At 48.3% G+C, this 27,758-nt stretch overlaps 1 protein-coding gene across 2 annotated transcripts; it reads right to left on the bottom strand.

The window, feature by feature from the left end:
* Positions 1-27,756, bottom strand: adam15 (ADAM metallopeptidase domain 15). 2 transcript variants are annotated; one of them, XM_026184219.1, is made up of 25 exons: positions 27,137-27,756; positions 25,328-25,419; positions 17,861-17,937; positions 17,300-17,378; positions 17,134-17,210; positions 15,456-15,711; positions 14,773-14,838; positions 13,704-13,775; positions 13,446-13,615; positions 13,285-13,369; positions 12,963-13,111; positions 11,800-11,977; positions 11,557-11,649; positions 11,275-11,470; positions 10,755-10,863; positions 10,335-10,530; positions 9,924-10,001; positions 8,320-8,431; positions 8,079-8,232; positions 5,631-5,739; positions 4,850-4,918; positions 3,831-3,899; positions 2,937-3,002; positions 2,378-2,529; positions 1-1,772 (listed from the first exon to the last, which is right to left on the bottom strand). In XM_026184219.1, the coding sequence occupies exons 1-25, from the start codon at positions 27,285-27,287 to the stop codon at positions 1,706-1,708; spliced, it is 2,922 nt and encodes a 973-aa protein (XP_026040004.1). In that variant the 5' UTR covers positions 27,288-27,756; the 3' UTR covers positions 1-1,705. The 2 variants fall into 2 exon arrangements, with proteins under 2 accessions (XP_026040004.1, XP_026040005.1); XM_026184220.1 differs by having other exon boundaries at positions 27,378-27,756.
* Positions 27,757-27,758: the final 2 nt, after the last annotated feature.

Here is a 27,758-nt window from a genome sequence, read left to right as displayed (position 1 = left end):
TGAAGTTGAGGCGTCAGACTTTCTTTTATTCACATCACTGCAGTTTAATCTAATAGCAGGCACACAGGCTGGACAGGAATCAACCCCCAGCCCTCTCGGGGTGACTGGGGACCGCTCGGTCCACCTCCAGGATCCAAGGACAGAAACTACAAAAAGGCAACAGTCACGTTTTCTCAGATGTCTTTAAACTGAAGCACGTCACACAGCTGCAAGCGAGAAGGCGACGAGGCGATGGTTAAACTGCAAACTGCTCCTTTAGCAGCTCACATCAACCTTCCTCTGAATCTTCATCGCTTTAGTCTCCCAGCGTTTCTTTGGTGTCACGTTACAAACGATCGGCGCACATTCCTGCTGTCTCTGCTCTCAAGGCGGGTTCAGAAAATAAAAAAAACACGAGCCAGCAAAATTAAACACAGTCAGCAGGTGTAGAAACATGCGGGCGAAGGCGAGAGAGGTGTGGCGAACATTTAAGAAAAGAACAAAAACCTCAGATTTTCACAATAAAGTCAAAGTACACACGTACATAAAAAGCACTAAAATAAAACCTGCAAAGCTGAAAAGACCGACGCCATCAGAGCAGCGTTTGTACAGTAGAAACCTTAAAAAAACAAAAGCTCACTGACATTACGTAACAGCATAAAGTCCTGATCCTTTATTGTGACATTTGGAAAATAAAGGCTGAAGCTCTGAGATCAAAGTGATGACGGCCAAAAGCCTCGTCTTACTTTATTCCTGTGAATACGTGAAAGTTAGGATGGAGACATTTTCAGAATAAAGTCAGCACAGTTAGCAGCGTTACAGCTTTATTCGCAGTCGCTCTTCCTGACAGCGGCGTTTCCTGCACAGTGACGCTGCATATGCGGCATCAGTGAGGCAGGAAGTCACGCATGGATCACAACGCACCGGACCGCTGCTCTGTGCCCACTCTGTGCCAGGAGGAGCCGTCGTCAGCCGCCTCTCCTCTGACTGTGGCGGAGCTCAGCTGGTGATTGCACTTCCTGTACACCTGCTGCAGGGTGTGATTGGTCGCTCGTCCAGCTCACTGTGTATCCCAGGAGAGGGAGGAGCACAGAGTCATCGCCAGCTGCGGACGCAGAGACGGCGTCTGTAGGGAAACACGAGCTGGGCTCGGGTCAGCAGCAGTGCAGCTTTCAAAATAAGAGCGAGGATGTTGTCCAATAGCGACTCGAGCCTGTGTGTGGGAATCTTCATAAAAATATTCCGAGCAAAGTGGAAAAATCTGTTTTCTCTGTAACAGAAAAGAAAACGTAGCAAATCTGTGACTCATCTCCTGCTGCCCACTCGAACATTCATCCAAGTCTTTGTTGATCAGAAGATCCTGGAGCAGGCAGGAAGTCTGTCCGGGCGCATACGCGTTTATTTAAAAAAAACAAAGTTTCACTAAAAACAACGTCTTAAAAAAAACAACCGAAACGTCTGCAGATGGGCCGCGGACCACAGTTTGGAAACCACTAATCATAGGTCGGTGCGAGGGTCTTTAAGCAAGGCACTGAATGAACGTGACGTCACCCAAACATCCACATTAACCGCTGCCGAGGTGCTGCTGAGCAAGGCACTGAACTCCAGAGATACAGCAGCGCTCATTAATACTCGTGAGGATGAAATCCGGTGACAGCGAGTCTCCATCATCTCCATCATCTCCACCTTCAGCTGCTCTGTGATCAGTCAAAGGTCACCCGGGGGGTCAGAGCGGAGGAGAGGACTCCACCTTCAGAGGGACGGCGGGTCGCAGCGGAGGAAGAGGAGGCCGTCTGCACAGAGGAGAGAAGACGTTACTGCTCACGGCTCACTTTTACATTAAGGCTAACATCAGAGACGGCCTTCGGCGGAGCAAACAGCTCCTGCACACGTTTCAAATTCAGTTTCAACACGTTTACATCTTCAAACCGTTTCAGGCCTAAAAATCTCCCGCCCAAAACTGGCGCCTGTGACTCTGGTTTCTCAGGTTTTATTGTTTATGCTTGATGCTGTTTTAGTTTCATGTGCTGAGAGGTGTGATGCTGAATCAAATTTGCAGAGATTCCTGCGAGTTCAGCGCCTCCGCCCTGCTGCATACCCGCCACAGGAAGCCGCCACCCTCACTCGCACGTTTTCACGCCCTGGCATTTGTGCAACACTTTACAAAAAGAGCAGCTTCCTGTTAAAAAGTCACAACTGTACATGTTGAACGATTAGCTCCACTCTTCGTCTGTTGGACGAGCGGATTGGCTCAAACACAGCTGCAATTTCACTCATGATGCAAACATGTCCTCATGTCTCTTCCTGTCAGATTACAGGAAACCTTGAGGAAGTACACTTACGTCATCGTCTTAGATCAGAAAGCTTTAAGAAAGAGACAAAAAGCTGTCGGGTGTACCTGTTGGGTCCGGCAGCAGCAGGTGCGACTGCCCCGTGTGGCGGCGGTTTACTGTTGGAGTTGTAGACGGGGTGTGGCGGAAGGTAGGGGTTGGACGGCATGGCTGGAGGGCGGGGCTTTTTTGGGACTAGAGGTTTGAGTGGAACAGAAACCTGCAGAAAGAAACAAATGAGTGTCACCTGTAACTGCTCGGCTGGCTCAAAGGAAATGTGACATCATGGAGAAGCTTGGAGGATTTTTTAAATCAAAACGGCTGATTGGTTTCCTCTTTACGAATGAATCAGCTGCAGCTTTGAAACTTACCAAGTCTGAAATGATAAAACAGGTGATTCTATCCAATCAGGAGCCTGCATGCCCAACGCTCACCTGCGTTCCTGAACGCCTCATTAATGTTGGGCATGATTCCAGCCAACCAATCACATCACACCCTCACACAGCCAGTCTGACCATCAGCTCTCAGTAATCACAGTGATTGATCCATCTCATCACCATTTCAGCTCCTAGCACTACTATATGCTCTCTATGTACTAGCAGCTAGCAGCATGCAGGTAGGGCGTACCTGTCCAGGTGTGATGGGGTCAGGGGGGAGAGGCTTGTTGGGCGGAGCTGGTCGACTCACCAGCTGCTGGAGGGTTAGCGAGGAAGAAGAGAGGAAGAAGAGTGAAGCTTCAGCAACAAAGACGAGGAAACGTGAGGAGGAAACAGAGCACAGCAGGTGGCGAGGACTCGAGGTCGTTGAGCTTTATTTTGAAATTCTCTGTTGACTGACGTGAAACCGAGAGGTCTGACTCACTAATGAGATGTTATTTCATATCAGACTGATAGCGCAGCATGCAGGCAGGAAAGACATGGGTCAGACAAACTAGGCTGTCAGGCAGATGTTTCACCTGCTGATTGGCACCAACAGTTTCCTGGAACTTCAGATTAACTTGACCACCTGCTGCATTAGGGGAGGTGTGAGGGGGTATTTCTATTTCTTATTTGTGTTTTTCGATTTAAATATTTTAGAGTTTTATGACTCGACTGGAGCGGCGGGACCTGAAAATGAAGCACCAGCAGCTGCAGTTCCTCTGACATCCAGCAGAGGCAGCAGTGAGTCAGTCCAGGGTGAATTCTGCTAATTTGTATTTAAGGATTAAAGTTTGCACTTTTAGGGGCGTGGCCTCTTTGACTGACAGGTATCTGCTAGCTTCACCTGAACTGGACCTCTGGACCGTGTTTGTGCTGCTGGCGCCTTTTTATTGACATCATCCAACCAATAACATGGCTGCTGTGAGGTCACTGTACTAACAGACCAAGAAGGCGGAGCTCCAGTTTTGCTGAGTGGGGTTCTGTTTTAACTTCAGCGCTACATCAGCAGTGACAACACGTTCCAACAGACGACACACACACACACACACGTACTGCAGACAAACGGGACGGACAGTAACACTACACACTACAGGTAGCGTACCTGGTTGGAGGGGGCGGGGGGGTCAGGGGGCAGAGGCTTGGTGGGGGGGGCCGGTCGCTGTTTGACCAACTGAAGCAGCAGAAATAAAAAGTCAGAAGAACATCGAGTCAGTGTTTGGAGGTGGAGACGAGGCCGAGCTGAGTCAGCGAGGAAGAGTTCAACATTTTAGGGAATCCTCAAAATTCCTCGTTAAGGCTGCTCTGCAGGTGAGCATCCACCTGAGCTGACGAAGTCGGCTTCTGTACTTCAGCTATGAAAATTTATAACGTGCTCCTAATTATGTGGCATTTGTGGCGGCTCACACCCAAAACACTTTCGTGCTAGCAAACAAACACTGAAGTCGTTCGCAGTCCTGGAGAGTTATTGATCGACTCCTCAGAAAACAACACGCCGTGTTTGGCTGCACTTCTGCTGGGAAGCTTTCGCTGCTGCAGGAAAGGAGGGAGAAGCAGCAGCAGATTGCAGCACGTTTGGTTTGTCCAGGATCCACTTCAGCTGAACACCTCATCGAGCCAACACATCTACCTGTGCAGGTGTGTGAGGGCCTGAAACCGGGCATGAAGAGCGCCTTCTCAAGCCTTTGCTGTTTGGAAATGCAGCTGACCGCCATCCTCCGGCTGCTCAATTAGTGTCATGTTTAAGGAAAAGTAGACGAGTCCACACGCACCAGCACGCCTCACTCTCCTCACGTAGCCGGTGCTTCCTGTCGCTGCTGCTCGTTGTGTTCACTGATGCCGTCTTTGGTTTATTTTCCCTGCTGACCGTCTCTTACAGAGTCCCGCCCAGAGCGACACGTTAGACGACCTCAGCTGATTTTATTTCTGAGGTCTCGGGGACGCAGAGAATCTGAGGATCTTTTAAAATGCTGAACTTTTCCTGCTTTTCCACTGAACACTTAAATCTGCACGAATGATTCGCTACGACTAAGACGACACGACTCACACACATCATGCATCACGACGACACGCAGACACACTCAGGACACCTGAACACGCACACACCTAGAGGGGAGCGGTTACCTGCGGTGGAGGTTTTAGAGCAGGGTCTGGGGGGAGTGGCTTAGTGGGAGGAGCAGGTCTGTCATGAACCTGATTGGAGAGGAAACAGGAAGCAGAAGCAGAGTGACAGCTGACAGACTCAGAGGTCAGAGGCCAAACGGGCAGGTGTGTTAATGTCAGACAGAAGAGGAAAAGGTGCTGGAGCGTGCCACTTCCTCTGAGCCGTCGGCGACGTTTCACTTCATGTTTCTGCGAAGCCTCGCTCGCTTCTGCTCGAGTCTCAGTATTAATTTTACTCACTGCAGACAGGAAGTTTACTCAGAACGGAGCAGGGCGAAGGAAGCGGCGCCACAGCGCACACAGTCATATATGCTCAAAGTAACACCGTCTGTGATGTCATTCGATACAAGAAGAGAAATATGGAAATATATTTTGGGAGCTTACAAGAAACCTTTTCAAGAGATTAAGGGCGATGCCTTTGAAAGAGTCTAATATTTAGCAGGATGAGGTTTAGAAGAACTGGGTGCGTTTTAAAGGAAACGTAGGAGGTGTTCGTGGATTAAAATAAAGAAAAACCCCAAACCACGAGTGGTAGACCTCACTCACAGAAAATCAACAAAACCTCCACAGTTCGCTTCAAATCTTTACTATTAAAAAGACCGATTTCAAAAATACAAAATTCGCTCTCCACACACACATCTTAATTCCCTTAATGCTCGCTCAGGCGGTTTGCCATGGCGTGCTGCACCTCTCCAGCTGCAAACAGTCAGTGTCGGCGTGTCTGTGCGGTTACTCTGGTTACCTCTTTTTGGGGCGGGGTCAGCGGGATGTCCGTCTGAGGGTTCAGGTGGTATCTGAGAGGTCGGACCTGCTCTCCGTTCCTGCCGTCCACTCGCTCCATCGCCGGAGTCCTGGACGAGAAGGTGAGTAAATCAAAGAGACACGGGCAGCTCAGGTGTGGACTCGTCCTCAGAATCTCTGTGATGCTCTTATTTTATTACAGTTTGTATGTTTTAGAACAGCTGATCTAAAGTCACCGCACCTACAGGCCACAAACACAACACCAGCCGCACCAGTTCAAGCTGCTGCAGGTTTGTGGAGGGTGGACACGAGGAGCTCGGGGTTTTTTACATGTGTTTAATCACCTGAGCCGCTCTACAGGCTGGACACTACACCATCACTCTGCTTTGTGTTTGATTCCTGGCTGTGAAAATCAAAGCTCTGTGTTTACGCAGGCTTTCCCATATATGAGAAGTTTCATTTAAAAAGTCTGTTTACTGAGCAGCTCCAGCTGTGCAGCATCATAGACAACCAGACGTTTCATTGGGTGTTTGTTTTAATGAAGGTGATTTTGGCCAAATTTAACAGCACAACGTTCGTTTTTTAGATCTATAAATCATCAGTAGAACAAACATTACGAGGCCCTGCTGCTCAGTTTGCTGACTGGAAAAACAGATTGAGACATTTTTCACGTCAGTGCTGAGGAAAAGAAACAGCTGATTGTGAGGAGTCAGGTGGGAAGGATCCAGGTAAGACTTAAAGCTGCGCCAGGAAAGCGCGTCCTGAGACGTGCTTGAAGGAGCCTCAAACTCTGACTTTGTTTAGTTTCTGCAGGAGGAGACGTGGACCCGCACAGCTTTAAGCCCTGACCTGGTTCTGCTCCACAGGTGAGAGCAGACAGTCAGTGAGGTGAAGGAAGCGGGCGAGCATGTCAACGACAGCAGAGACACTTTATCAGCATCCATCGGTCCAGCGCTTCATCACCTCTCTGACTCTAACGGGACAGAGCACAGAGCAGGACCCTGCAGGTCCAGCAGTACCTGGAGACGTGAGTGGGCGTTACCTCCAAACCCCACATCTCACAGTCAGCCACACTGCATCGTGGGTAAGAAAGAGCACATCAGAACCAGGCTGGAGGTGGAGAGAGGCGGTACAACTGAGATGAAGCTAACTGTTTCACATGAGGAAGACTGCACTGGTTTAACTGATCTTCATCAGTAACACACACACACGCACACACACGCACACACGCGCACGCACGCACGCACACACGCGCACGCACGCACGCACGCACACACGCACACGCACACACGCGCACGCACGCACGCACACACGCACACACGCACACACGCGCACACACACGCACACACGCACACACGCACACACACACACGCACACACACACGCACACACTAGGGCTGGGTTTTGATAATCGATTCATCGATTAAAATTGATTCTGGCTTGGATAACGTAAAATCGATTCATTAAAATCCTGAATCGATTTTTAAATATAAATTTATTTTTCCTGAAACGCCAGAATCTCTGGTGAAACCTCACAAAATTTCAACAACCACCAAACAGCTAAAACAGTAAATGAGAGCAGGAACACAAAGACGTAAACACACAGCATGGACCCGCGGATCAGAATCAGTGAGATGTGACTTTCTCACGGTCGGGGCTGGAAGCCGACAGCTCGCTGACTCTGATTTGTCGGCGCTTTGTGTTCACGTCCTTTATGCGCCGATTCTAAAGCTGTTAGTTTGATGTCTCTCCAAACAATATTGACCGAACCAGCAGCAAAAGAAGATCCAAACTACGCTTCACATGAACATCGTCATGATTCACTCTTTCACTGTTTTGCTTCCACCGCGATGCACAGCTCTCTCTCCCTCTCTCCCTCTCCCTCCCTCCCTCCCTCCCTCCCTCCCTCTCTCTCCTTCATTATTCGCTTGCTTGTTACGCACCAGTCTACTGTTGTTTACAGGCTGTCGGCCGCTGTTCTTTCCCTTTTACATTCTTCTGAAAAGAAAACCTAATTTCTGCTGCTCAAAACTGAACAAATGTAAACTTTTTAAAATTATTCAAAATGCAAAACGCCGTGTCTCTAATAAAACCTCTGTAACTTCAGATTACAATCATGTGTTGATTAATGGTTTTCTTTCGTTTTTGATGTACTGCAGAATATTTTTATAAAATCCCAGAACAGGAAAACCACCTTCATGTTTTTCTGTTTTATCTTCAGCTACTTTGACACAAAGGCCTCTGCTGTGACGCTCACACCTTTGATAAAGTCTCGAAAGTGTCAGCTTCCTTTTTATTGATACAGAAATATGTAAATGTACTGATCTGAATTATAATATTTCTGTCAAAATTTCTGTCAAAATTCGAATAGAATTAAATCGAATCGATTCTAGAAATCAGTGACAATACCCAGCCCTAACACACACACACACACACACACACACGGTTACCGGTTGTGCTGTCGAGCTTTATGAAATGGGCTGTTCGGTCCCAGGCAGAAGAGACGCTGACGGAAACCAGGGAACCGAAGAGCGAGGAAGAGGAGGACCACCGGCAGGATGAAGAGGAAGATGACAAGCAGGGCGACTCGAACGGGATCCGATTCTGAACGCAAAAACACGAAGGATTAACGGGCGCTGCGGAGAAGACGAGGATCGTCTCATTTTTGGATGGTTTCTCAGAGCGAAGCACCTCGAGGCGCTCGGGCCGGGCCGCTGTCCACGCTGCCGCCGTGACCCGAGTACCTGCAGTCGGGCGGAGCCCAGCCCACCTCGCAGTGACAGTTCCTGTTGCTGTTACACACCTGCAACACAAACACACAAAACAGACTCACACTGTCACCAAGAACAGCAGGGACCCAGTTGTAGTTACAGTCTGTGGTAGCAGGCGGAGGTCTAACTGCTGCTTCTGCCTCCACCGCCTCAGCTGGAGGTGTGCAAGGAAACAGAGCTCATCGAAGGACACTACGGTCTCATCTGGATCCAAGTTTCTGGACCTTGTTGGTGGAGTCGGTGGAGTTTTTCATGTGATGGGGGGTGTTCACCACTAGGATGGTGGTGAGGTGGAAATGTTGTAGGTGGCTGAGTTTATGCTAACAATGGGACTCCTTCTTTTATGGGACTTTGGAGGTAAATACCATATTATCCATCGTTGATCAGCACACGTCTGCTGCCACGGACGTCGCTGTCACGAGACACTCTCACAAACATAAATCAGTTTAGTAACGCAGCGTGCTTATGTGAAAGTAACAGTAATCTAATTACTTTTTTGCAATAGTAATCCCTTAGTTTACGTGTTACTTGAAAAAAATAATTTGATTACGCGTTACTGCCCATCGCTGCTCCTGACCGTCTCTGGCGGTGGCGTCTCCCTGTTCTTGTCTGTACGGCCGACGCATCGACTCAGAATTATAAGATTGTGTTTAGAATTACAGAGTTTCTGAGGTTGTTGTTCTTTTGCCTCAAAACTGTAAATACAAAAAAGTTGCACAAACTAGTTTCCCACCACAGGAAATTTATTTTAAGTGTCTTCATAGTTTTATTTTTGAGATACACCAATTTTTATACACTGCAGGAAAAATGAAAATAAATATTATACTGCAAATTTGCAAAAAAAACAGCAAATGCATCAAAATAAACTATTTCCAGCAGTGCAATATGAGTCCTCAGCATCCCAGAAACGACACAGGAAGTCATAAAGTCAAACATAACTTTTAAAAACACCAGTATAGGCTCATGAGATCCTGATGGTAAAAAACTACATTTCCACAAAATGACGTCACTTCCGGTTTCGGGCAGGTCATGGCGGACATGCGATGGTTCGCGCTGATGGACGTAGGAAGTGTTACAAACAGCTGATCAGATCACAAAGCGTGTTTCTGGAATATTATGTTTTTGTTCCTGCAAGTGCTTTTATGCAGTTTTTGCAAAGCTACATGTGGAAGGAAACTGTGACCGAGGACAAGCTGATGGCATAAGATGTAAGTACAACTCCTCCAGTTTCATATGCAAAAAAATTTATTGCGCTAGCTTACACGGTTGCAGAGCTACCGGGATTTAAAAATAGTTACGCAAACTGGAGCGTGCTGCTCTGACCGGCTTTAAAGGGTTAATGTGAAGGATCCTCCCAAAGTGCAAGGCAGTACGTCTTTCTCATGACCAGCAGGGGGCGACTCCTCAGCACATAAATCATGACCTCAGTAAACTGATGAGTTTATTTGGTCTCATGTGAAATTATGGTGGAAACCTCTGTCTTTGTGCCAACGTATACCTCACACATTTTTAAACGTGACTCACCCCGTGGCCGTTGCACTTCCTGCGACACTCGTCCACACCGAACACTGACACATCCTGACACTTCTGGTTCAAACAGGCCTGAAACAGCAACAAAATCACACTTCTACAAAAGTTTGTTTCAAGAAATTCTCACAAAAATCTTACAAAACTCGGAATATTTGGAACTTCAGTGGAACATTCGGTTTTCTCTATCTAAGGAGCTTGGAGAGAAAAGCCACTGGACTAAAGTTTCTTTGAAACTTTATTTTTCTTTCCCAGCTGCTTCGATAACCATGACCTGGAAGACTGCGAACCTACACAGACGCTTTGCTTTTAATCCTTTTTTGTTGTTGCATAATTAAAATTACTGCAACTAAAGAGAATTAATTCAAATACAAACTGTCCCCCAGCCTGTAGGAGGCGCTGTCTGACCTTGCCGCGGCCGCATGCGGTGCCGTGGGCCACGGTGGCGGGGTCGGACACGTCGTCACCCAGGTGGAAGAAGGTGCCTCTGCAGACCAGGTCGCTGTTGTTGAAGTGGACCCTGGTGGTGAGGATCTCTGCGTTGGTGCCCAGCAGGGGGCGGTCCCTCCCACCCTGACACTGGATCCTGCCGCAGTGAACGTCCCTGCATCGGCAAGCAAACGTGACAGGAAGTGAAGTGCGGGAAAAGCTGGAATTTTGGTTCCCATAAGCATAGCAAACGTCCAATTTTTGGTCTCCAAAAGAAGATATGAACACACACACACACACACACACACACACACACACACACACACGGGCATGATGGGATTTGTAGGCCTGCAGTACAGTAACGCAGCAGTGACCGTGACAGTGCCCCTGTGGACTCACGAGTTCCTGCAGGGGATGTAGGAGCCGTTGGTCAGCTGACCACAGTTTCCATATTTGTTTCCCTTTTTGTTCACAGACGAGAAACAGACGGCGGGAGCGCTGGTGGCATCTGAAGACAGAAATAAAAACCAGTCACAAATGCACGTTTTAAACTGGTTTAAACCAAAAGAGCCAAAGTTTAGTCAGAGTACAACAGAAACCAGGCTTCAAACAGGAGCTGGCTCAGTGCAAACTGGTTTAAGCTTTGTTGGCTTCAGTGTTGTTCACTGTGCGGGTCAAACTCACTCCAGGTCGCTGGTACGTGAGGTGCAATCAGATTTAGGCTAAAATAAGCTGTGACAAATTGTGATTGATAGGAGATTTAGACTCGGTTTAAATCTATCTGCTCATTCTCAGCTGTGTCGTCCTCACACAGCTTTAAGTCCTCATTTGTGGCTCACAGTGATCATTTCCTCCATGTTTAATATAAACATCCAGCACAGGACAGGAAATGAGGGACAGGTACAGACTGGAGTCTTACTGGGTCCCCACAGCGTCTGGCACTGGCTGTGCATGCTGGCGCAGACTCCTCCATAGCAGTAGGAGGCGCCCTCCTCACAGGGTTCCCCATTCTGCAGAAATACATTGGGGGGGCAGTAGGGGGAGGAGCCTGTGCAGTACTCAGGGAGGTCACATTCCCCGAGAGGCTCACGACACACCGAACCCGCCGCTCGCAGCTGATGGAGGAGGAAGAGGAGGAGTTAGATGAAAATACTGCAGGAAACATTGTTTTTATATTTGTGGGCATCGACGTCAGCCTGACCTTACAGTCCTGGCAGCAGATACCATCAGATGAGCACTGAGCTCCAGGAACCAGCTTACAGGTGGAGGCGTTACAGCAGGGGTCCTCACACTCCTGACCAATCAGAGCACAGCAGCACATCATCAAGAAGGAGAACAAACCAAAGTAACGTGTGTGACCTTCATCACTGCTAGGAGTGACGAAGAGTAACTGTGACTGAAACTGAAGCAAAGGTGCTGCAGAAGCAGGTGAACAGGCGAGTACCTCCAGCAGGCCGCAGTCACACTCCTCTCCTTTCTCCACGTAGAGGTTTCCACAGCGAGGTCCTCCCAGCAGGTGCTCCGGCTGTGGCACGTTGAACAGACACATACCGCCGCCGTGCAGCAGGCTGACGGACAGATCTGCAGCGCTGCAGCTGCTGAATAGCTGACCCGGCATGAACCTGAGGTCAGAGGTCACAGGACACTGGTATTACACGGCTAAAAACGAACCAGGAAAGCCTCAGGACTGAAAAATGACACCGAAACTGAACCTGCGGCTCCTCTAATGGCCACTTGAGGCTCCAGCAGAGAGCCAGTAAACAACAGACACATTAAGGCTGCGTCACACGCAAACGGCGTTTTCGATCACTGATAACTGAGATTCTTTAAAACTCCTGCCACGGTGCAGATTTTCAAAAACTCAGTTTTTGCGTTTACGTGTGGACGAGGAAAACTGAGAGTTAGTCACGCAACGTCAAAGCTGTGCGCCTTGTTTGATGTGGCGCTGTGCGCCACATTGTTGTTTACATCAGATTATTTCTACAATGGCGGATAGAGACAAAATACGACGGCTGTTAATCCGACTATCTGCAGTTTTGTCGTGCTTACATTTACACACACAAAGAAACAAAAACGGAAAATCTGTGTTTTCAAAAATACCCGTGTTCATGTGGACGTAGCCTAGGAAGTCCAACTTTACAGCATATTTACAGCCTGATGCAAAAACCAAACGCTTTGGTCTCTGTGGATAATTTCATTTAGGCTTTATCGGGTTTTTTAAACGACAGACTGAGCTGATCGAACAGGAAACACGATCCAGCACCGGAGCTAAGGTCACGGTTCACCTTTGTTTTCAGCCTGAAGTGCGAACTCTGACCTGACGGGTCCGAGGGCGTAATAAGAGGTACTTATTGAAAATGAATAGAAAATTCAATAACCTTATTTAACTTTATTTGACCGGGCGAGACATTAAGAGCACATTCTTTGGGAAAAGGGGGAACGACTAAAAGCAGCTGTGCTCCTGCTGAGACGAGACCTTTAAGACTTCAGAGATGTAAAGCAGTTAAAGCACAGAGTAAAGAGAGAAGCAGGACTCGAGCGATGAGTCTCAGCAGGGTTGGGGGTTCTGGTCTGATGCTGACCCGGGTTAAACAGTCTGGCACTGACCCGGTTGAGGGCTCCATGATGCAGCCCCCGAGCCGCGGCTCGTTCTGGCAGGAGCAGTGGCGCTCCGCGGTGTCGTGGCTCATCCCGAGGTTGTGACCCAGCTCGTGAGCAACAGTTGAAGCCACGCCCAGAACACTGACCAGGTGATCCTGACAGGAAGAGAGAAATCGCTTCGTTTTTATGGAGCCAAGTATTTTGTCAGTAAAGTGTAAAAAGATCAAAATGTTTTACACTAAAATCTTGTTTGGCTAAAAATGTAAACGAATCACTAAATCACAGTGACACAGGAAGTAAACGGAGCTCGACGCGAAGGCCGACTCACCACGTTGACGCCGCCCGACCTGTCTCTGGAGCACATGGATGACTGAGACGCCATCCCCACTGTGGTGCCGTCAAAGGACCCGCCCCTGTGAAGAAGAAACGAACACGTGACGACCCGAACCAGGAGCGATGCGAGACTTTTATTTTGGTAAGTGCTCCTACATGACGAGCTGGGCGTTGTCATGGCGAAGGCGTGGCAGCAGGTCTCTGGTCCTCCACTCCAGGAAGTTGCTTAGGGTGTCGGTCGGGCTCTTCTCCACACGGATCTTGTCGCGGTCGCTCCAGATCTCCAAACCCGTGAGCGCCACGCGGACGTTCAGGGGACGGTAGAACTGAAACAGGAAGAAGAGGCGGTTCAGGTGCGCTGCTGCTGCTGCAGTGTTACAGAGGCCGGCTGTGACAGGAAGTCAGAGATCTCACCCAGTCCACCTGGTTGGCCACGTCCAGCATGCGGTAGATGATGGTGTTATTGTTCTTCTGGTAATTCAGAAACTGTGGAGCAGACTGCAGCTTTAGTCACATCAGGATGGAACAACCAACATGTTAAACTGCAAATCAAATCAGCAAACGACAAAGAATCAGTCGGCACATTTCAGGGTGAAACAAACTGCTGCCATCTTGTGTCGAGAACGCGCTACTGCAGGTTAAAAACCCCAAACAGCTGAAACTCTTTAAAAGACATTTGTTTGGCTCGCTGCAGCACGCCCCTCCTCTCTGCTCCAAACGCCAGGCCATGTTAATTGTCAAATCACATTACCTTTGCAGGTCAGAGGTCACCGCTCTGCTGCATTGAGCCGGGTCCCATCAGACAAACCTGTGAAATCCTGCTTTGAAGAGGTAACTAAGGCTACGTTCACACTGCAGGCGAAAGCGCATCAAATCCGACCTGGGTCACTGTCATGTGGTGCTGAATCCGATACATATCTGATGTTGTAGAAAGCGACTGCTGTTTGATGGTCATGTCGCATTAAATCCGTCTTTTACGTCACTGACACAAGACAGACGCCGATTATCAGCGCCGGAGACAAACGAGAAAGCATGGCGGCCATTGTTAAAGCACGGGCCCTTTTTTCTCAGTGTCCTTCTTTCTCTAATTAATTTGTCAAAATTCTGTCGGTTACGACTCTGCAGAAATTGATAGACTGCTGCAACAACACCTGCTAGCTCTGTAGCCGCCATTTTTCCTTCCGCAAACAGAGCGCGTCATGTGTGACGGCTTCTTTTGCGCATGCGGGCCGCTTTGAGGGTTCACACTGGAGCGCGTTTGCGGTCACATTTTATTTGCAGTGTGAACAACCAGACAAAAAAATCAGAAGGAGCTTTAAGACCTGCAGTGTGAACGTAGCCTAAGAGACACACACACACACGCACACACACACGCACACACACACACACACACACACACACACGCACGCACGCACGCACGCACACACACACACACACACACACACACACACACACACGCACACGCACACACACACACACTGACCTCCTGGTGATCGGCCACCAGCACCAGTTCGATGTATTTGGTCTCAGACAGGATGTCTCTCTTCGTCTGCAGACAGAACACACACAGAGGTCAGGTCAGAGGTCAGGTCAGAGGTCAGGTCAGAGGTCAGGTCAGAGGTCAAATGGGAGTAAAAGTTTGACGTATTTGTAGTTTATCAAACTTCTGCAGTTTAACGACCCCGTCAACAGCTGCCGCACGAGGGCTGACCTACAGTTTGAAGCCTCCAGACTCGCTCACCTTAAAGAGAGTCTCCTTCTCTGTGAGGTGAGTTTTACTCACATAAAACAGGAACTGCTGATCTGACTTTAACACGTCATCTAACATCTTAAAACTCTTTAAAATTCCTGCTTTATTGAACAAAGTCTGGGGAGAGGAACGGCTTCACTTCCTGTTTGACTGCAGGTGAAATACTGGAACACTTAAACACGCGGATTGTTTCAGGTGTGTGAGATCTGTGAGCACAGCACTGCATCACTTCACCCTCCATGTCCGTGGGGGCGTGGCTCCTGTCACTGACTGTGGGCCAGAGCCTCTCCAGATCTGACCTCCTGGGGGCCCTAAGCCTTACCTTTGCAAACACCTGTAACACATTCCTTGTAAGCACTTCCTGACTGTGCAGACTATAACTCAGCTCTCTATAAAAACATGGCGGCCTGTCTCACCCTGTGTGTGTGTGTGGAGCTGTGGATGGGGGGGACGGCGGTGTGCGACACTCCACAGCCTCCTGCAGCGTCATCCTCCAGGGGGGTGGTGGAGAACAGCAGGTGGACTCCTCCTTCATCATCCTCACCTCCTCCTCCACTCTCCCCTCCTGCACCCTCCTCCTCCTCTTCCTCCCTCGCCTGGTGGTGGTGATGGTGGTGCTCCTCCTGTGGCTGCAGCTCAAAGCTCAGGGTGGCGTTCAGGGCAACGATGCCACTGCAGGAGGAAGCAGCTGATTAACAGGGGTCCTATTCATATTTCTAAGCACACACACAGGAGTGTTTACCTTTGACCTCAGAGCTCCACTGTAAATATTTCTATCACATAACAATAAAAAACAGAATAAAACTGGTTTTTATTGATTTGTTATCATGATGCTGACGACACAGGAAGTAGGATGGGCGTGCAGTTATGAAATCATATCGAGGGAAATGATGACTCCGGTTTTTTTGTGCAGTTAGAAAATAAATTCGCGATTCATTTCACAAACCAGACTCGGTTCTTTTCACGGCGACCTACAGGCTGCAGGAAACCACCACAGAGCTCGCTGAGCTGCACAGAAAATCTTTGTTTTTACGTTCTCAGTAATCCAACCTGATGAATAAAGGTTAATACAGCTTGTGTATAATCTGAGCTCAGCGATTACTCTCGGGGCCGGACCCTCTCTCTTCACGTGCTGATAAATAAACCTGATAATCGTCCTGCAGCTCGAACGTTTTCTGTGTCAGGTCAGAGGCCGTTGATCCGGATCAGTTCGGCCGGCTCTGGAACGCTGACGCTTCACTCGGGTTTTCTGCCAAGAACACTGCCTTAAACACAAAGACCTGAAACATCGAGTCCTGGACTGAGCGGATTGGAGGTTTTTAGGTTTAAGGAGCTTTCTGACATGTTTTTGGTTTTTGACGTGACGCAGCAGTGAATCCCACCGACTGAACGTGAACATCTGTCAGTCTAAACACAGACAGCTGTCAGCGATAAATATTCATATTTCAGAGAGCAGCTGCCTGCCTGACACTCAGCTTCGACCCGTCAGCAGAAATCTGCAGCTTCTGTTTTTGCAGAACAGGATGAGCGTTTGGAAACCAGCGCTGTCTAAACACGACGACTTCCTCCTGAACCGTGCGTCTCCGTTTGTCAGGCTTCACGTCCGTTCGAGCGTTTAAGCACAGAAACTCTTTTCTTCTTCCTTCCTCTCTCACACTGAAATTACTGTATTTTTATAGTGTCTGTATTTAATACGTACAGGAACCTCTAACAGCTGTCTCCACCTTAAACTCAGAACAGGTGACCCTGAACTCTCCTGCAGGCGTCCCAGGATGCAGTGGGGCGTTCTCCTCCACTCTCTGTGGCATGTAAAGGTTTATCTTCTCTCAGCTTTAGTTTGTTGTGTCTTGCTCTTAGTTTTTCAGAGGAAAGGAGGATTCAGGGTCACCTGATCGAGCCCAAAGAGGAAAGTTTCAAAGCTAAAGTTGAAAGCAGAGGATGTCTGTGTCCTGAAACCAAGCCGAGGATTCACGGAAGAAGGGCCGAACGCTCGACTTTTAGAAACTCTGAACCACAAATAAGCCTCCAGCTGAGAGCGAGACGCGCTGTGATGGGCCTGAAAGGTTGTCCTTCCTGTTGGGGGCGGGTACTGACCGGAGTCCCGAGCAGGTGCTCAGAGCCACTCTGGACTGGGGGAATCCTCTGACGCTGCCGTGGTAATAACAGTGAGTCTGCAGGCGACATAAACACAACAGCATCTGTCACAGCTGGACGACTCCACGGGGAAGGTCTGACGGCTGCGGTGCGTTCGCTGACTCACCACAGGGTTGGCCATTACAGACACTCCGGTACCGTTGGGGAGGTAGTAGAAGACGTTTGGCGGTTTGGGCAGCAGGTCGCTAAAGAGACACGACAAAGATCAAAGTGTGTGAGAGACGGCGAGAATCAAACAGCAGCATTAACAGAATCACATTCAAACGAGTGATGCGACGCGCCCTCGCGTTACGGCCTCTCAAACAACCTGCGATGTTTGCTGCCAGGCTGGTGTCAGAGCACGGCTTCCCAAAACAGTTAAATATTACAACACCAAAGGACAGCTGATAGTTGGGAGGGGCTCAGAATAAAGTCTCTGACTATCCCCCACATATCAGCTGTAAACTAATGTCAACAGGAAGTGATTGAGTCAGAAACGGCGAGTGTACGCGACGACGACGACTGAGAAAGAATTCAGAATCAAACAGCAGCGATAAAATTAAAAATGTCTCCTCAATCCGACACGATCCGCAGTGACGGCTGCGACATCTTTATTTATATCAGCTCAGATTAACGTCACAGGAGGTTCGGTACATGTGGTGTTTAATGTCACGCCGCTCAGACTCACTGGTTCTTCTCCAGCTCCAGCAGGAAGAGTCTTCCTCCCACCTCCAGCCCACACTGCAGCCTGTCAGGGTGGCCATCCTGGGAACACAGGAAGAACAGTTCCTTCATTTACTGAGCCGATTAAACTCTGGAGGCAGGAAAGAAAAGAACAGGATGGAGCGCGTCCAAACGGCACAAATACCCGAGGCTAACGAGACGGATTTGCACATTCAAATTACTGCTGAGGGCACCTGTGGAGGTAAACAACAGGGGCATAAATGATTGGCTAAGATAACAGAAACTAACAGAGCTGTGGAGGGGCGGAGCTTCCTCATTGCTCTATATCCAGTCACCTGCAGCTCTAACAGCTGTCTGAACTTTTCCAGGTACCACAGAGGGCCTATGTGTGCCTGAACCAATCATCATCTGGATTTTTATTATTAAACGCACTTACTGCTCAACTTCATCATCATCATCATTTCATACCCTGAATTAAAAGCACCAACTCTCATAATTCAGCGAGCCCACTCCCACTCTCATTGTTCCGCTTCCACCATTTTTACTTCATTCCGGTGACTTCCTTTCTTCTGCTCCTTTAGGATGTGGCGGTGCAGAGTACATCCGCCATCTAATCAATACACCTTCCTGTCTTAATGGAGCTTCTCTCTGAAGTGCAGGCACTTCCTGTCCAGCGGCTTTCTCCTCTCAGCTCTGGAGGAAGTGTAGGAGTGTGTGTTACTGGGTGTAGCAGCACTGTTCCTGTGAAACCCCCGTCATGGGGAGCAGCCACGTGGCCGTTCCTGTGGCTGATGACGCCCTGCTTTTCCTCATAAACCTTCGCTGCGCACCGAGGCTCAGCGACTGAATCGGGCCCCGCTGTGTCGGAGCTAGAGCTGGACGTCCTGTTAGAGCCACCTGACACATGCTTTGAAATCCCCTCCATCCACATGTTTCTGACATCAGCCAGATGTTGTGCACTGGGCTTCTACACTTTTCCCACTGCAATGCAAAACGGGATTTAAGTTTCCTTTGTTAAAACATCGTCCCGGCAGTGCTGGCCGGGACGATGTTCATGGTGTATCCCAAGTTTACCAGAGCTCTTTCTTGTGTCATATCAGCGGTCCCCAACCCCCGGGCCCCGGACCGGTCCGTGAGTCGTTGGGTACCGGGCCACGAGAGCTGAGGCTCGGGTGTGAAATTTATGGTTTTCAGGGTTTTTATCGTTAACTGTTTCCCTGGGTCTTTTCCCGCGTTGTAGTTGCGTGTCTTATTTTGAAAGGGATATTTACACGTTACCATAGCGACCTGAGAGCATTAAGGGGCAGAGAGGAGGATGTCACTCTCATTGTTGTCGTGGCATTTCAGGAGGACGCTGCTAATAAAGTTACACACTTACACAGTGAATTCCCGTTCATTATTATATTTACCACCGTTTTTGTCTCGGTCGTGTCATTTTACTTTGTGTTTATTTATCCGCGACATCTTAAAGGCCGGTCCGTGAAAATATTGTCTGACATTAAACCGTCCGTGGGGCAACAAAGGGTGGGGACCGCTGATCTATATCATACTCAATACAGAACATGTCCTGTTCGAAAACAAATCAAACAAATCAGTAAACCACAGAACTTTTTGCTGTCTTTAAACTAAATGAACATCTGGATGGTCGTGTTCGCGTTTCCTCAGCACGACTGTGAAGCTCTTCTTTGAATTTCCACATGGACTCCTCCGTTCTCTCTCTCCAGGTAGAATCACCGGCTAGCCCAGAGTAACGCCTGATCTTTGCCTCACCTGGTTCCCCATCACTGTGTGTGGGCGGGGCTGCCTGTAGCCCCACCCACAGCAAGTCCAATGCAGAGGCGGCAGCAGAAGTGTTTGTTTAAAGCTGCAGACACAGCTCTGCTCTCTTTCCTGTCCCAGGTGCATTTACGGTTCCTGAACGCAGCACGGAGCCGCTCCAGGCCGCTGCCGCGCTGCGATCGTGGAAATGTGCAGTTCTTAATATAATCTGGGGTTATGTTGATTTCTGGATCATATCACGTCACACTGGGGGAACTGTGGGACCTTCACACAGCTCTGGTCTCACAGCACACAGTCAAACTTTGAACATCTTTAATTTTGTTACACTTACAGTTTACAAGAAAAAAAAAAGCAGCTTTACAACTCACAGCTGACTCATGAATAGTCAGCGTGAGCATCTCTGCTCTCCTCCCACTCGATGATTAATAACCTTCAGTTTTGTTTTTCTGGAAAGCTGGACTAACATGTGACCTGGACCGCCCTCGCTCCGTTCGGATCTTTCGTTTTAGTGGTGATACTAAACAACAACACGTATTCCTCACATCATGGGCTGCAGTCCTGCAGGGTTTGAAGGGGAGATTTTGGGTGAAGTTCTCCTTTAAAAGTGAACAGAATTCCCCTCTGAGGCGTGCTTGTTTCCCCACCCTCTCTGAACTTTGTACTGTGGTGGGGTCAGATTATTGTGCAGCAGGATGTGTGTGTGTGTGTGTGTGTGTGTGTGTGTGTTGGCTGAGTCATGATCGTTGCAGCTGGGAGGGTCCGACTCTGAGAGGCAGCGCAGAGGAAACAGAATCAGCGACATACTAAACTCTGCGAGCTGGAAACATGCAGCTGTTCAGACCTCTGATTGGTTCCTCCAGACGAGCATGACAGCGCCCCCTTTAGGTTCATTTCTAGAGCACGCAGCTGATGTACAAAGATTTTCTTTCACCGCTAAAAGAAACAGGCGTGACTCGAGTTGCTCTCATGTGCATTTTTTTTTTCCCCCAAACGGTCCAAATAATTCCCTGAAAGCAGACGAAGCAGCTGGAACAGATGTTACTGTTCATGTTACTAAAAATGGCGAGCGTGTTATTGTAGCTCTTAATCTGAAGAACAAGAATTATTAAAGCAACAAATGCATTATAGATGTAAGATGGTTCATAGACTGACGTCAGTATTTAGAACTGCAGAGACAAACTCTGGGCGGAGAACGGCGGCGTCGTCGCTGCTGGGTCGTTTTTGAGTCGGCTTAATTCATCGCTAATCAAATCAGAGTGAAACACAAAACGTAATTAGCTCCACTGCAGGAACTCTGCTTTTTAAGCCAAATCAGAAGCTCCACAGTGCTGTGGTTCAGGAGCTCCACCCGGCTGGAAAATCCTGATTTTGATCTGAAATAAACGACTTTCTTATTGGCGAATCGTTTAATAATCATAGATTTAGGAACTATGATTAAGTACTGCAAACAGTAAAACTGGACACTTCATTATTATCAGGATGTCCTAAAAACTCGCTGAAAAGCCTTCAGCTGATCCAAAATGCTGCAGCAAGAGTCCTGACAGGGACTAGAAAGAGAGAGCAGATTTCTCCTGTTCTGGCTTCCTGTTAAATCCAGAATTCAAAGTCCTGCTCCTCACATACAAGGTCTTAAATAATCAGGCCCCATCTTATCTCAATGACCTTGTAGTACCATATCACCCTATTAGAGCGCGCCGCTCTCGCTCTGCAGGCCTACTTGTTGTTCCTAGAGTATTTAAAAGTAGAATGGGAGGCAGAGCCTTCAGTTTTCAGGCCCCTCTTCTGTGGAACCAGCTTCCAGTTTGGATTCAGGAGACAGACACTATCTCTACTTTTAAGATTAGGCTTCAAACTTTCCTTTTTGCTAAAGCATATAGTTAGGGCTGGACCAGGTGACCCTGAATCCTCCCTTAGTTATGCTGCAATAGACGTAGGCTGCCGGGGATTCCCATGATGCATTGAGTTTTTCCTTTCCAGTCACCTTTCTCACTCACTATGTATTAACAGACCTCTCTGCACTGAATCATATCTGTTATTAACCTCTGTCTCTCTTCCACAGCATGTCTTTATCCTGTCTTCCTTCTCTCACCCCAACCAATCACAGCAGATGGCCCCGCCCCTCCCTGAGCCTGGTTCTGCCGGAGGTTTCTTCCTGTTAAAAGGGAGTTTTTCCTTACCACTGTCGCCAAAGTGCTTGCTCATAGGGGGTCATATGATTGTTGGGTTTTCTCTGTATGTATTATTGTAGGATCTACCTTACAATATAAAGCGCCTTGAGGCCACTGCTGTTGTGATTTGGCGCTATATGAATAAAATTGAATGGAATTTCTGTGATTTTGGTCCTGGATGCGTCTCCTTGTCTCACTTGGTTCCCTTTGTGTCCTGCAGTCTCTCTGCATTTGTGAGTTGAAGCTATCGTGCTTCCACTTCCTTCTCTCGTGTTTGAACTCCCATCAGCCTGCACAGCTGAGGTTCACAAGGTCGTCCCCTGCAGGTCATCGACCTCGGCTCGCTTCTCCTCTGCCAGGTCGTTGGGCGTCGCTGAGACGCTAAGACCTTTGTGATTGGTTTTGCTAAATTTGCTCTGTGTTTTTTTTGCCCCCTCGATGCTAATTGGATTCTCCCGTGCTTAGATTCACCGTCGCCTGTCGGCTCAGCCGCTCACCTTCAGCTCATTCAGCACTTTGAGCCACGCTCAGTCTGCCCTCACCATCACTCCTCCATCAGCTCGACTCACTCCGAGATTTCAGCCAGAAACAAGTGCGAGTCACACAAAGGAACATAACAGTCAGAGATCACGGAGTTCTTCATATAACAGCAGTGCAATTCACTGAAAATATGGAAACATTAATGAATGGACTGGACCCCGTCGGACACTCCGGTGGGACAGCTCTGGTCCTCTTGCTTAAGAAACCTGACGTCTTGCTATCTGCAGACATAAGCGAGAGGCAGTCACCTGAATATATGCTATATGTAGCCTCATTTCCACACAGTGCAATGATGATGTTCCTACAGACTAACTTACAGGGCATTTAAGGGGAGGCCTGCAAACTCCTGAAACGCGGCCCGGTGACACGTACAGCTGTGCCCGCCCTCTCAGCCTGCTGATAATCAGCCCTCCTCGTGTGTCTGAGCACATACATGTGTTTTAATACTTCAGGAAAAGTTCATTGCATCACTTTTTTCTTTCACTGTTGTGATTGTTTCTAAGGTTTTTATTGAAAGTACATTTCTGTTCCACAAACCTAATTATAACCTCATCCTCCCCTCGCTGTGTTTTTCAGCCTCTCTCGCCCACTCTCACCATCTGTTACCACCCTCCCTTCTTGACAGGTTTCTCCCTCTTCGCCCCTAAAACTCGCTCTCCATGCAGTGAGGTCATGTCTCTCGCCCGGCCTCCAGATGATGTCAGAGCTGCAGAAACTCTGGGCGAGGCCGAGAGCTGCCGACCACAACAGAGCAGGAAGAAAGGCCGAAAAACAAGGAGGAGTGAAACAGCAACAACAGGGAGAGAGCTGAGGCCTGGTTTACGTCGCGTGTCAGGAAGACACAGGGGAAGCACGACGTCAGGCGCCGCCAACGACAGCCAAACACAAACAAGAAGGCCAGAGATGAACTTTGTTCCAGTTCTGTGAAAGCCGAAGAACGGCTCGCGTGAAGGAAAGCAGGACTGATCCCACCGGTGTTTGATGTTCTCTGAGCCACAGCTGCGACTGCGTTACACGACATCCACGATGTTGCAACATCTGCTGAAAAGATCCTCCCTCAGAGGAAGGCTGACGGTGGGGGAGCCGGGTGGGAACGGTCTGTGGCTACTTTGTGAACGGATGGATCAGGTGACCCTGAGCCATGTTAAATGGAAGTTCTTCCTCCCCACCATCACCATATGCAGTTTATATGGGACCATCTGATCACTGGAGATCACAGCTGTAAGGTCGTCAGCTTGCAGCACGAAGCAACTTAAGACTGTTGCCATGGGGAGCTATGGGCAGAGCACCACCGGTGATGGTTTTGCTGGTCAGAGCTGATGGTCTGGGGTCCTTCAGCCCCGCTCTCCTACTCTCTCTTCCTAAACTCCACGTTCGCTCCTGGTTGGGTGGGGTTGGGATGGGTGGGGGTTTCTACAGGAAATGATTTCAGAGCTTCTCTCAGCAGCGCAGGAAGTGTCCATCCTCTAACAACGCTCTTTCCCCAACTTCCCCTTCTTCCCTCCTGCAGTCAGGTCTCAGCGTGCCTACAGGAAGCTTCTGGTGAAAACCATCAACGCTGCGGCTTCCTTCCTCTCTCAAACAGTCACAACGTCTCAGAAGTTGGACTGAAACTGAGACAGAGAAGGTAAAGCCGCCGATTCCTGCTGCTCGTCTGCAGAATAAACTCCGCAGCTCTGCCGTCAGTCTTTGTGGAGCGCTCAAGTTTGAGGGTTTCCGTTCAGGTCAAACGAACTTTATCCAGCATTATCAATAAAGCTACACACGCTTTTCTCACCGTCACTGTAAACGATACCTTCTTTACAAACTACACCACAAAGAAACAGCCTCCTCACAAACACCTGCGACTGTTAGCTAACGTGAATCATCCAACAGCATCTCAGACGCGTGTGCAGCGCGTCAGTGTATCCATCGAACACAGACACAGTCCAAGCAAGAGTCACGACTTTGCTCACTGCTCCCACACTCGCTGGATGAAGACGCAGTCAAAGCCTGGCTAATATGTAGCGTGTCCTCCATAAATGGAGACTTCTCCAGAGTCTTCAATGATTACTGCAATCAGCTGTTTCTCAGAGGAGTCTCGTGGCCTGCTGATGCACTCCACAGTGGACTTCAGTCTCAGTGAGCTTAGTGCAGATTCTGGTCTGAACCTACGATTAGCAGGAAGGTCTACGGTCGCTGGCTGAAGTCCACGATGGTGGAGTTGGACAATGCTCACCTAAGATTGTCTCTGTGGGAACTGACTGTGGACAGCATCGGCCTCTCAGAAGGACAGTAACATTCAAAAACGTGCAAATATCATTTTTCTGGCTCAGAGTGGATCTCTGTGGGAGGACTGCACATGTAAGTCCACGCACAGAGAAAGGCAATCAGGCAGCATTAGCCTAGCTGAAGGATCTCATTTGTGTTGTATCATCACCTGAAGAGCAACATGTTGTGTTTGTGCAGATGATTTCTGTGTGCAGGAAAGACCCTGTAACCTGTCCAAGTAACGTCAGTGTGGAAACACACAATCTGTGCTGACACTTCCACCCCCACAGCCCGGCCACGTCTGCTGGAGATAATCTAGTGCCGGGCAACACAAAGACTTCATGATTTGATGTTTGACAAGAGAAAAAATATTACAAATGAGGACTGGTGAATATTGAAAAAGTGAAAAACATGATTTAAAATCTCCTCCTCTTGTGTTTTCAGCTGTCTCTGTCCTCATAACGCTGCCGTACATGCAGTTTGTGGAGGCAGAGCTTCACGCCCTTCATGTCGTGCCCAAAATACTCGCATCAGGTAACCGCGATAACAGATGGGCGGGTTAAATCAGCTTTGTTTTCTCAAATAGGGAAGGGAAGTGTGTGTTTGAATGTGTTTCCCACCCATCCCGAATATCCAGTTCCAGCTGGAAACCAGACTGAGCTCAGGACCACTGCACCAACACAGATACTCCACCCAAACAGCAGCACCACCTCGAAATGACATTTTCATCCTACCCGGAAAGCTTCCTCGAGGCTCCGTCTCCGCCCGTCCACCAGAACGAATGGGCGAGTTTTTGCCAGCAGTGGGCGTTGGCGTCTGTCCACACCTGAGAACAAAGACAGACGGTGAACTCCAGCAAGCTACTGGGAGAACTGGGAACACGGGGTTCCACACAGAGGCTACACGATCATGTTGTTTCTATGGCAGTTTTATACTTGCTAATTATTAACAATTGATCTGAGAACCAAGTGTGTGCTGTCTGACAGCCAATCAGAGGCCGTCCGCCGTCTGGACGCTCTGTCGTGTTCACGCTACAGCAGGTTACAGAGAGGCAGTCCGATTAGCTACCACGGCAACATGCCAAGTATTAAATTAGAAAGGGGTCAAAGGTTACACCCGTTTCTATTGCCATCTTTGAAAGCGCCCTCATTAGCATCACTGTTCTCTGTGATGTCATGAGGATGCAACTATTTTTCACATTTATTTTTAACTTTAAATTTATGTAATTATATAATCAGTTACTTTCTTTTTTTAAAGTTAGCCCAGACTTGTGAAAAGTAGCAGATCCACAGTGATCACAGATAAGAGTGATTGTGAGTTTTTGCCATTCTTCAGCACAAATGTCTCCACCTTATACGAGCAGGGACACTATTGGGTGATGCTTAATTAAACAATCTTAATTGTAGGCGCGTACATAATCGTGATGGACGTGATTCTGGAACATCTGGAGTTTAATGTGTAAGTAATCTTCCCATTTTCTTTATGGTGTGAAACGAAGAAACGAAACTTAAATTCTTTTATTGTAATTTACAGAATTATAAAACTCTATGTGACAAAATAAAGTCAGACAGAATTATTCAACGTTAGAAGCCACATAGCAGCCTTTCCTCGGCTGCCATAGTGGCGTGGTCACAGGTTTGAGTCTGTCACGCAATCTTCCAAAACTCAACAAAAGTGCTTCCAAGTAGGTCCGCCTTCAGGATGTGTTGTTATGGCAACAATGGCAACAACACCAAGAAATCCTAGATCGATCCAAATGGTCATCAGTTTAATCCAGACAAAGGGTTAATCCAGCTGCGGACAACTGGCACCACCACCATCACCTCACTGCCCACGAGGACCTCACTAACCAGGTTAAAAACTCACACTGGTCCCCACAGAAACATATTTATAAACACAATAATACACACGAACAGGCTGAAAACTGAAACAATCCTTGATTAAATGTTTTTAATGAAATATTTCTCCTACATTTTCTGTCTGTAGAGCACATTTGTTCTCTTTTATTTAATTATTTTTTAAACCTCTAATTTTGGTTTTTCCTGATGTAAAAATTGACATTTTGGAGGACGACTTTGCACATAACCAGGACTAGTCTCCGTATAGTTATATTATATTACTTATCACAGCTACATTCATTGTTTCCTGTTCTTTGATTAAGTAACTACTTCATACATAAATAAATAAAATGTAAAAATATTTTTGAAAATTAAATTAATGTTTTTATTTTAATCCCAGTGATTTTTCTTTTTACCCAGACTTCTTGGGTTTTGGACATGTTCATTATAATTTTAAAATTTTCATATTACCAAGTTAATTTAAGTAGAGATACAGTATGTTCAGCTTTATGATTCTTTCTCTGATTATTGTTTACACATTTCTAATTAAATGTAAAGAGGCTCCTTTATTTTTTTGTTTTATTTTCAATAAAAATAGGTTGAGAAGACCAGATTCAGTGATTTTTGGATGAATTACATGGTTACTTTTTAAGCTCCGGGTGTATTCCTGAATGACGGTCGGCCCCATCAGTCGGTTATCGTTACCTGTCACCGTGGCTGTCAGACTGTCGGTACCGTCCGTCTGTCCGTCCCGAGGCAGACTCCCCACATCCTGGGGTGCGTTCAGGGACCGGCAGACGATGAACGCAGCACGGCCGCTGAGCAGTAGCAGCAACAGCCCGGTAGTCCCGCTCATCCTCTCTGCGTCACCGGCAACCAGCAACAGGTTGCTGCTGTCTGATGTGTGTGTGTGTGAGGCAACCCCGTCCCGCTCCCGTTACCTCACCGTGTCCGAGCTCTGGGAGAGGCTCCGCTGAAACTCCATGGCGCTTCTTTTCCATGTAACACCCACACAAAGCGGCGTGTGCTGTCCCGAACCCCGGGCGGGGGAGTGTCCGTTACTGTCGGTAAAGTAGCGGGAAATCACGGCTCTGGCTCGGACCGTTATCTGCGCAGCTCCAGCCAAACGTGTCATACAGTCCCAGACTGAGCGCCAGTCCCGGGAGGACCCCGCCAGCTCCTCCGGCTCAGGGCGTTTGTTTCCGGACAGCTGGGTTCATCCGTGTTTGGAGGCCTGAAGCTGCTCATTAACATAGCGCTCAGGACCGTCCGTGTTTATACTGGGACCGACGGTGACGTCAGCAGGCTGGCCGAGGAGACAGGAAAC

The sequence above is a fragment of the Astatotilapia calliptera genome, chromosome 11, assembly GCF_900246225.1.
Source record: "Astatotilapia calliptera chromosome 11, fAstCal1.2, whole genome shotgun sequence".
Lineage (NCBI taxonomy): Eukaryota > Metazoa > Chordata > Actinopteri > Cichliformes > Cichlidae > Astatotilapia > Astatotilapia calliptera.
The sequence above is the reverse complement of the archived record's forward strand: the minus strand, read 5'-3'. Positions and strand labels throughout refer to the sequence as shown.

Coding starts and splice junctions, on each gene's coding strand:
- adam15 (XM_026184219.1), bottom strand. CDS start 27,287: ATGAGCGGGACTACCGGGCTGTTGCTGCTACTGCTCAGCGGCCGTGCT. Junction 13,616..13,703: donor TGGCCAACCAGGTGGACTGG/GTGAGATCTCTG, acceptor TTCCTGTTTCAG/TTCTACCGTCCCCTGAACGT. Junction 3,003..3,830: donor CCCCCGCCCCCTCCAACCAG/GTACGCTACCTG, acceptor CTAACCCTCCAG/CAGCTGGTGAGTCGACCAGC.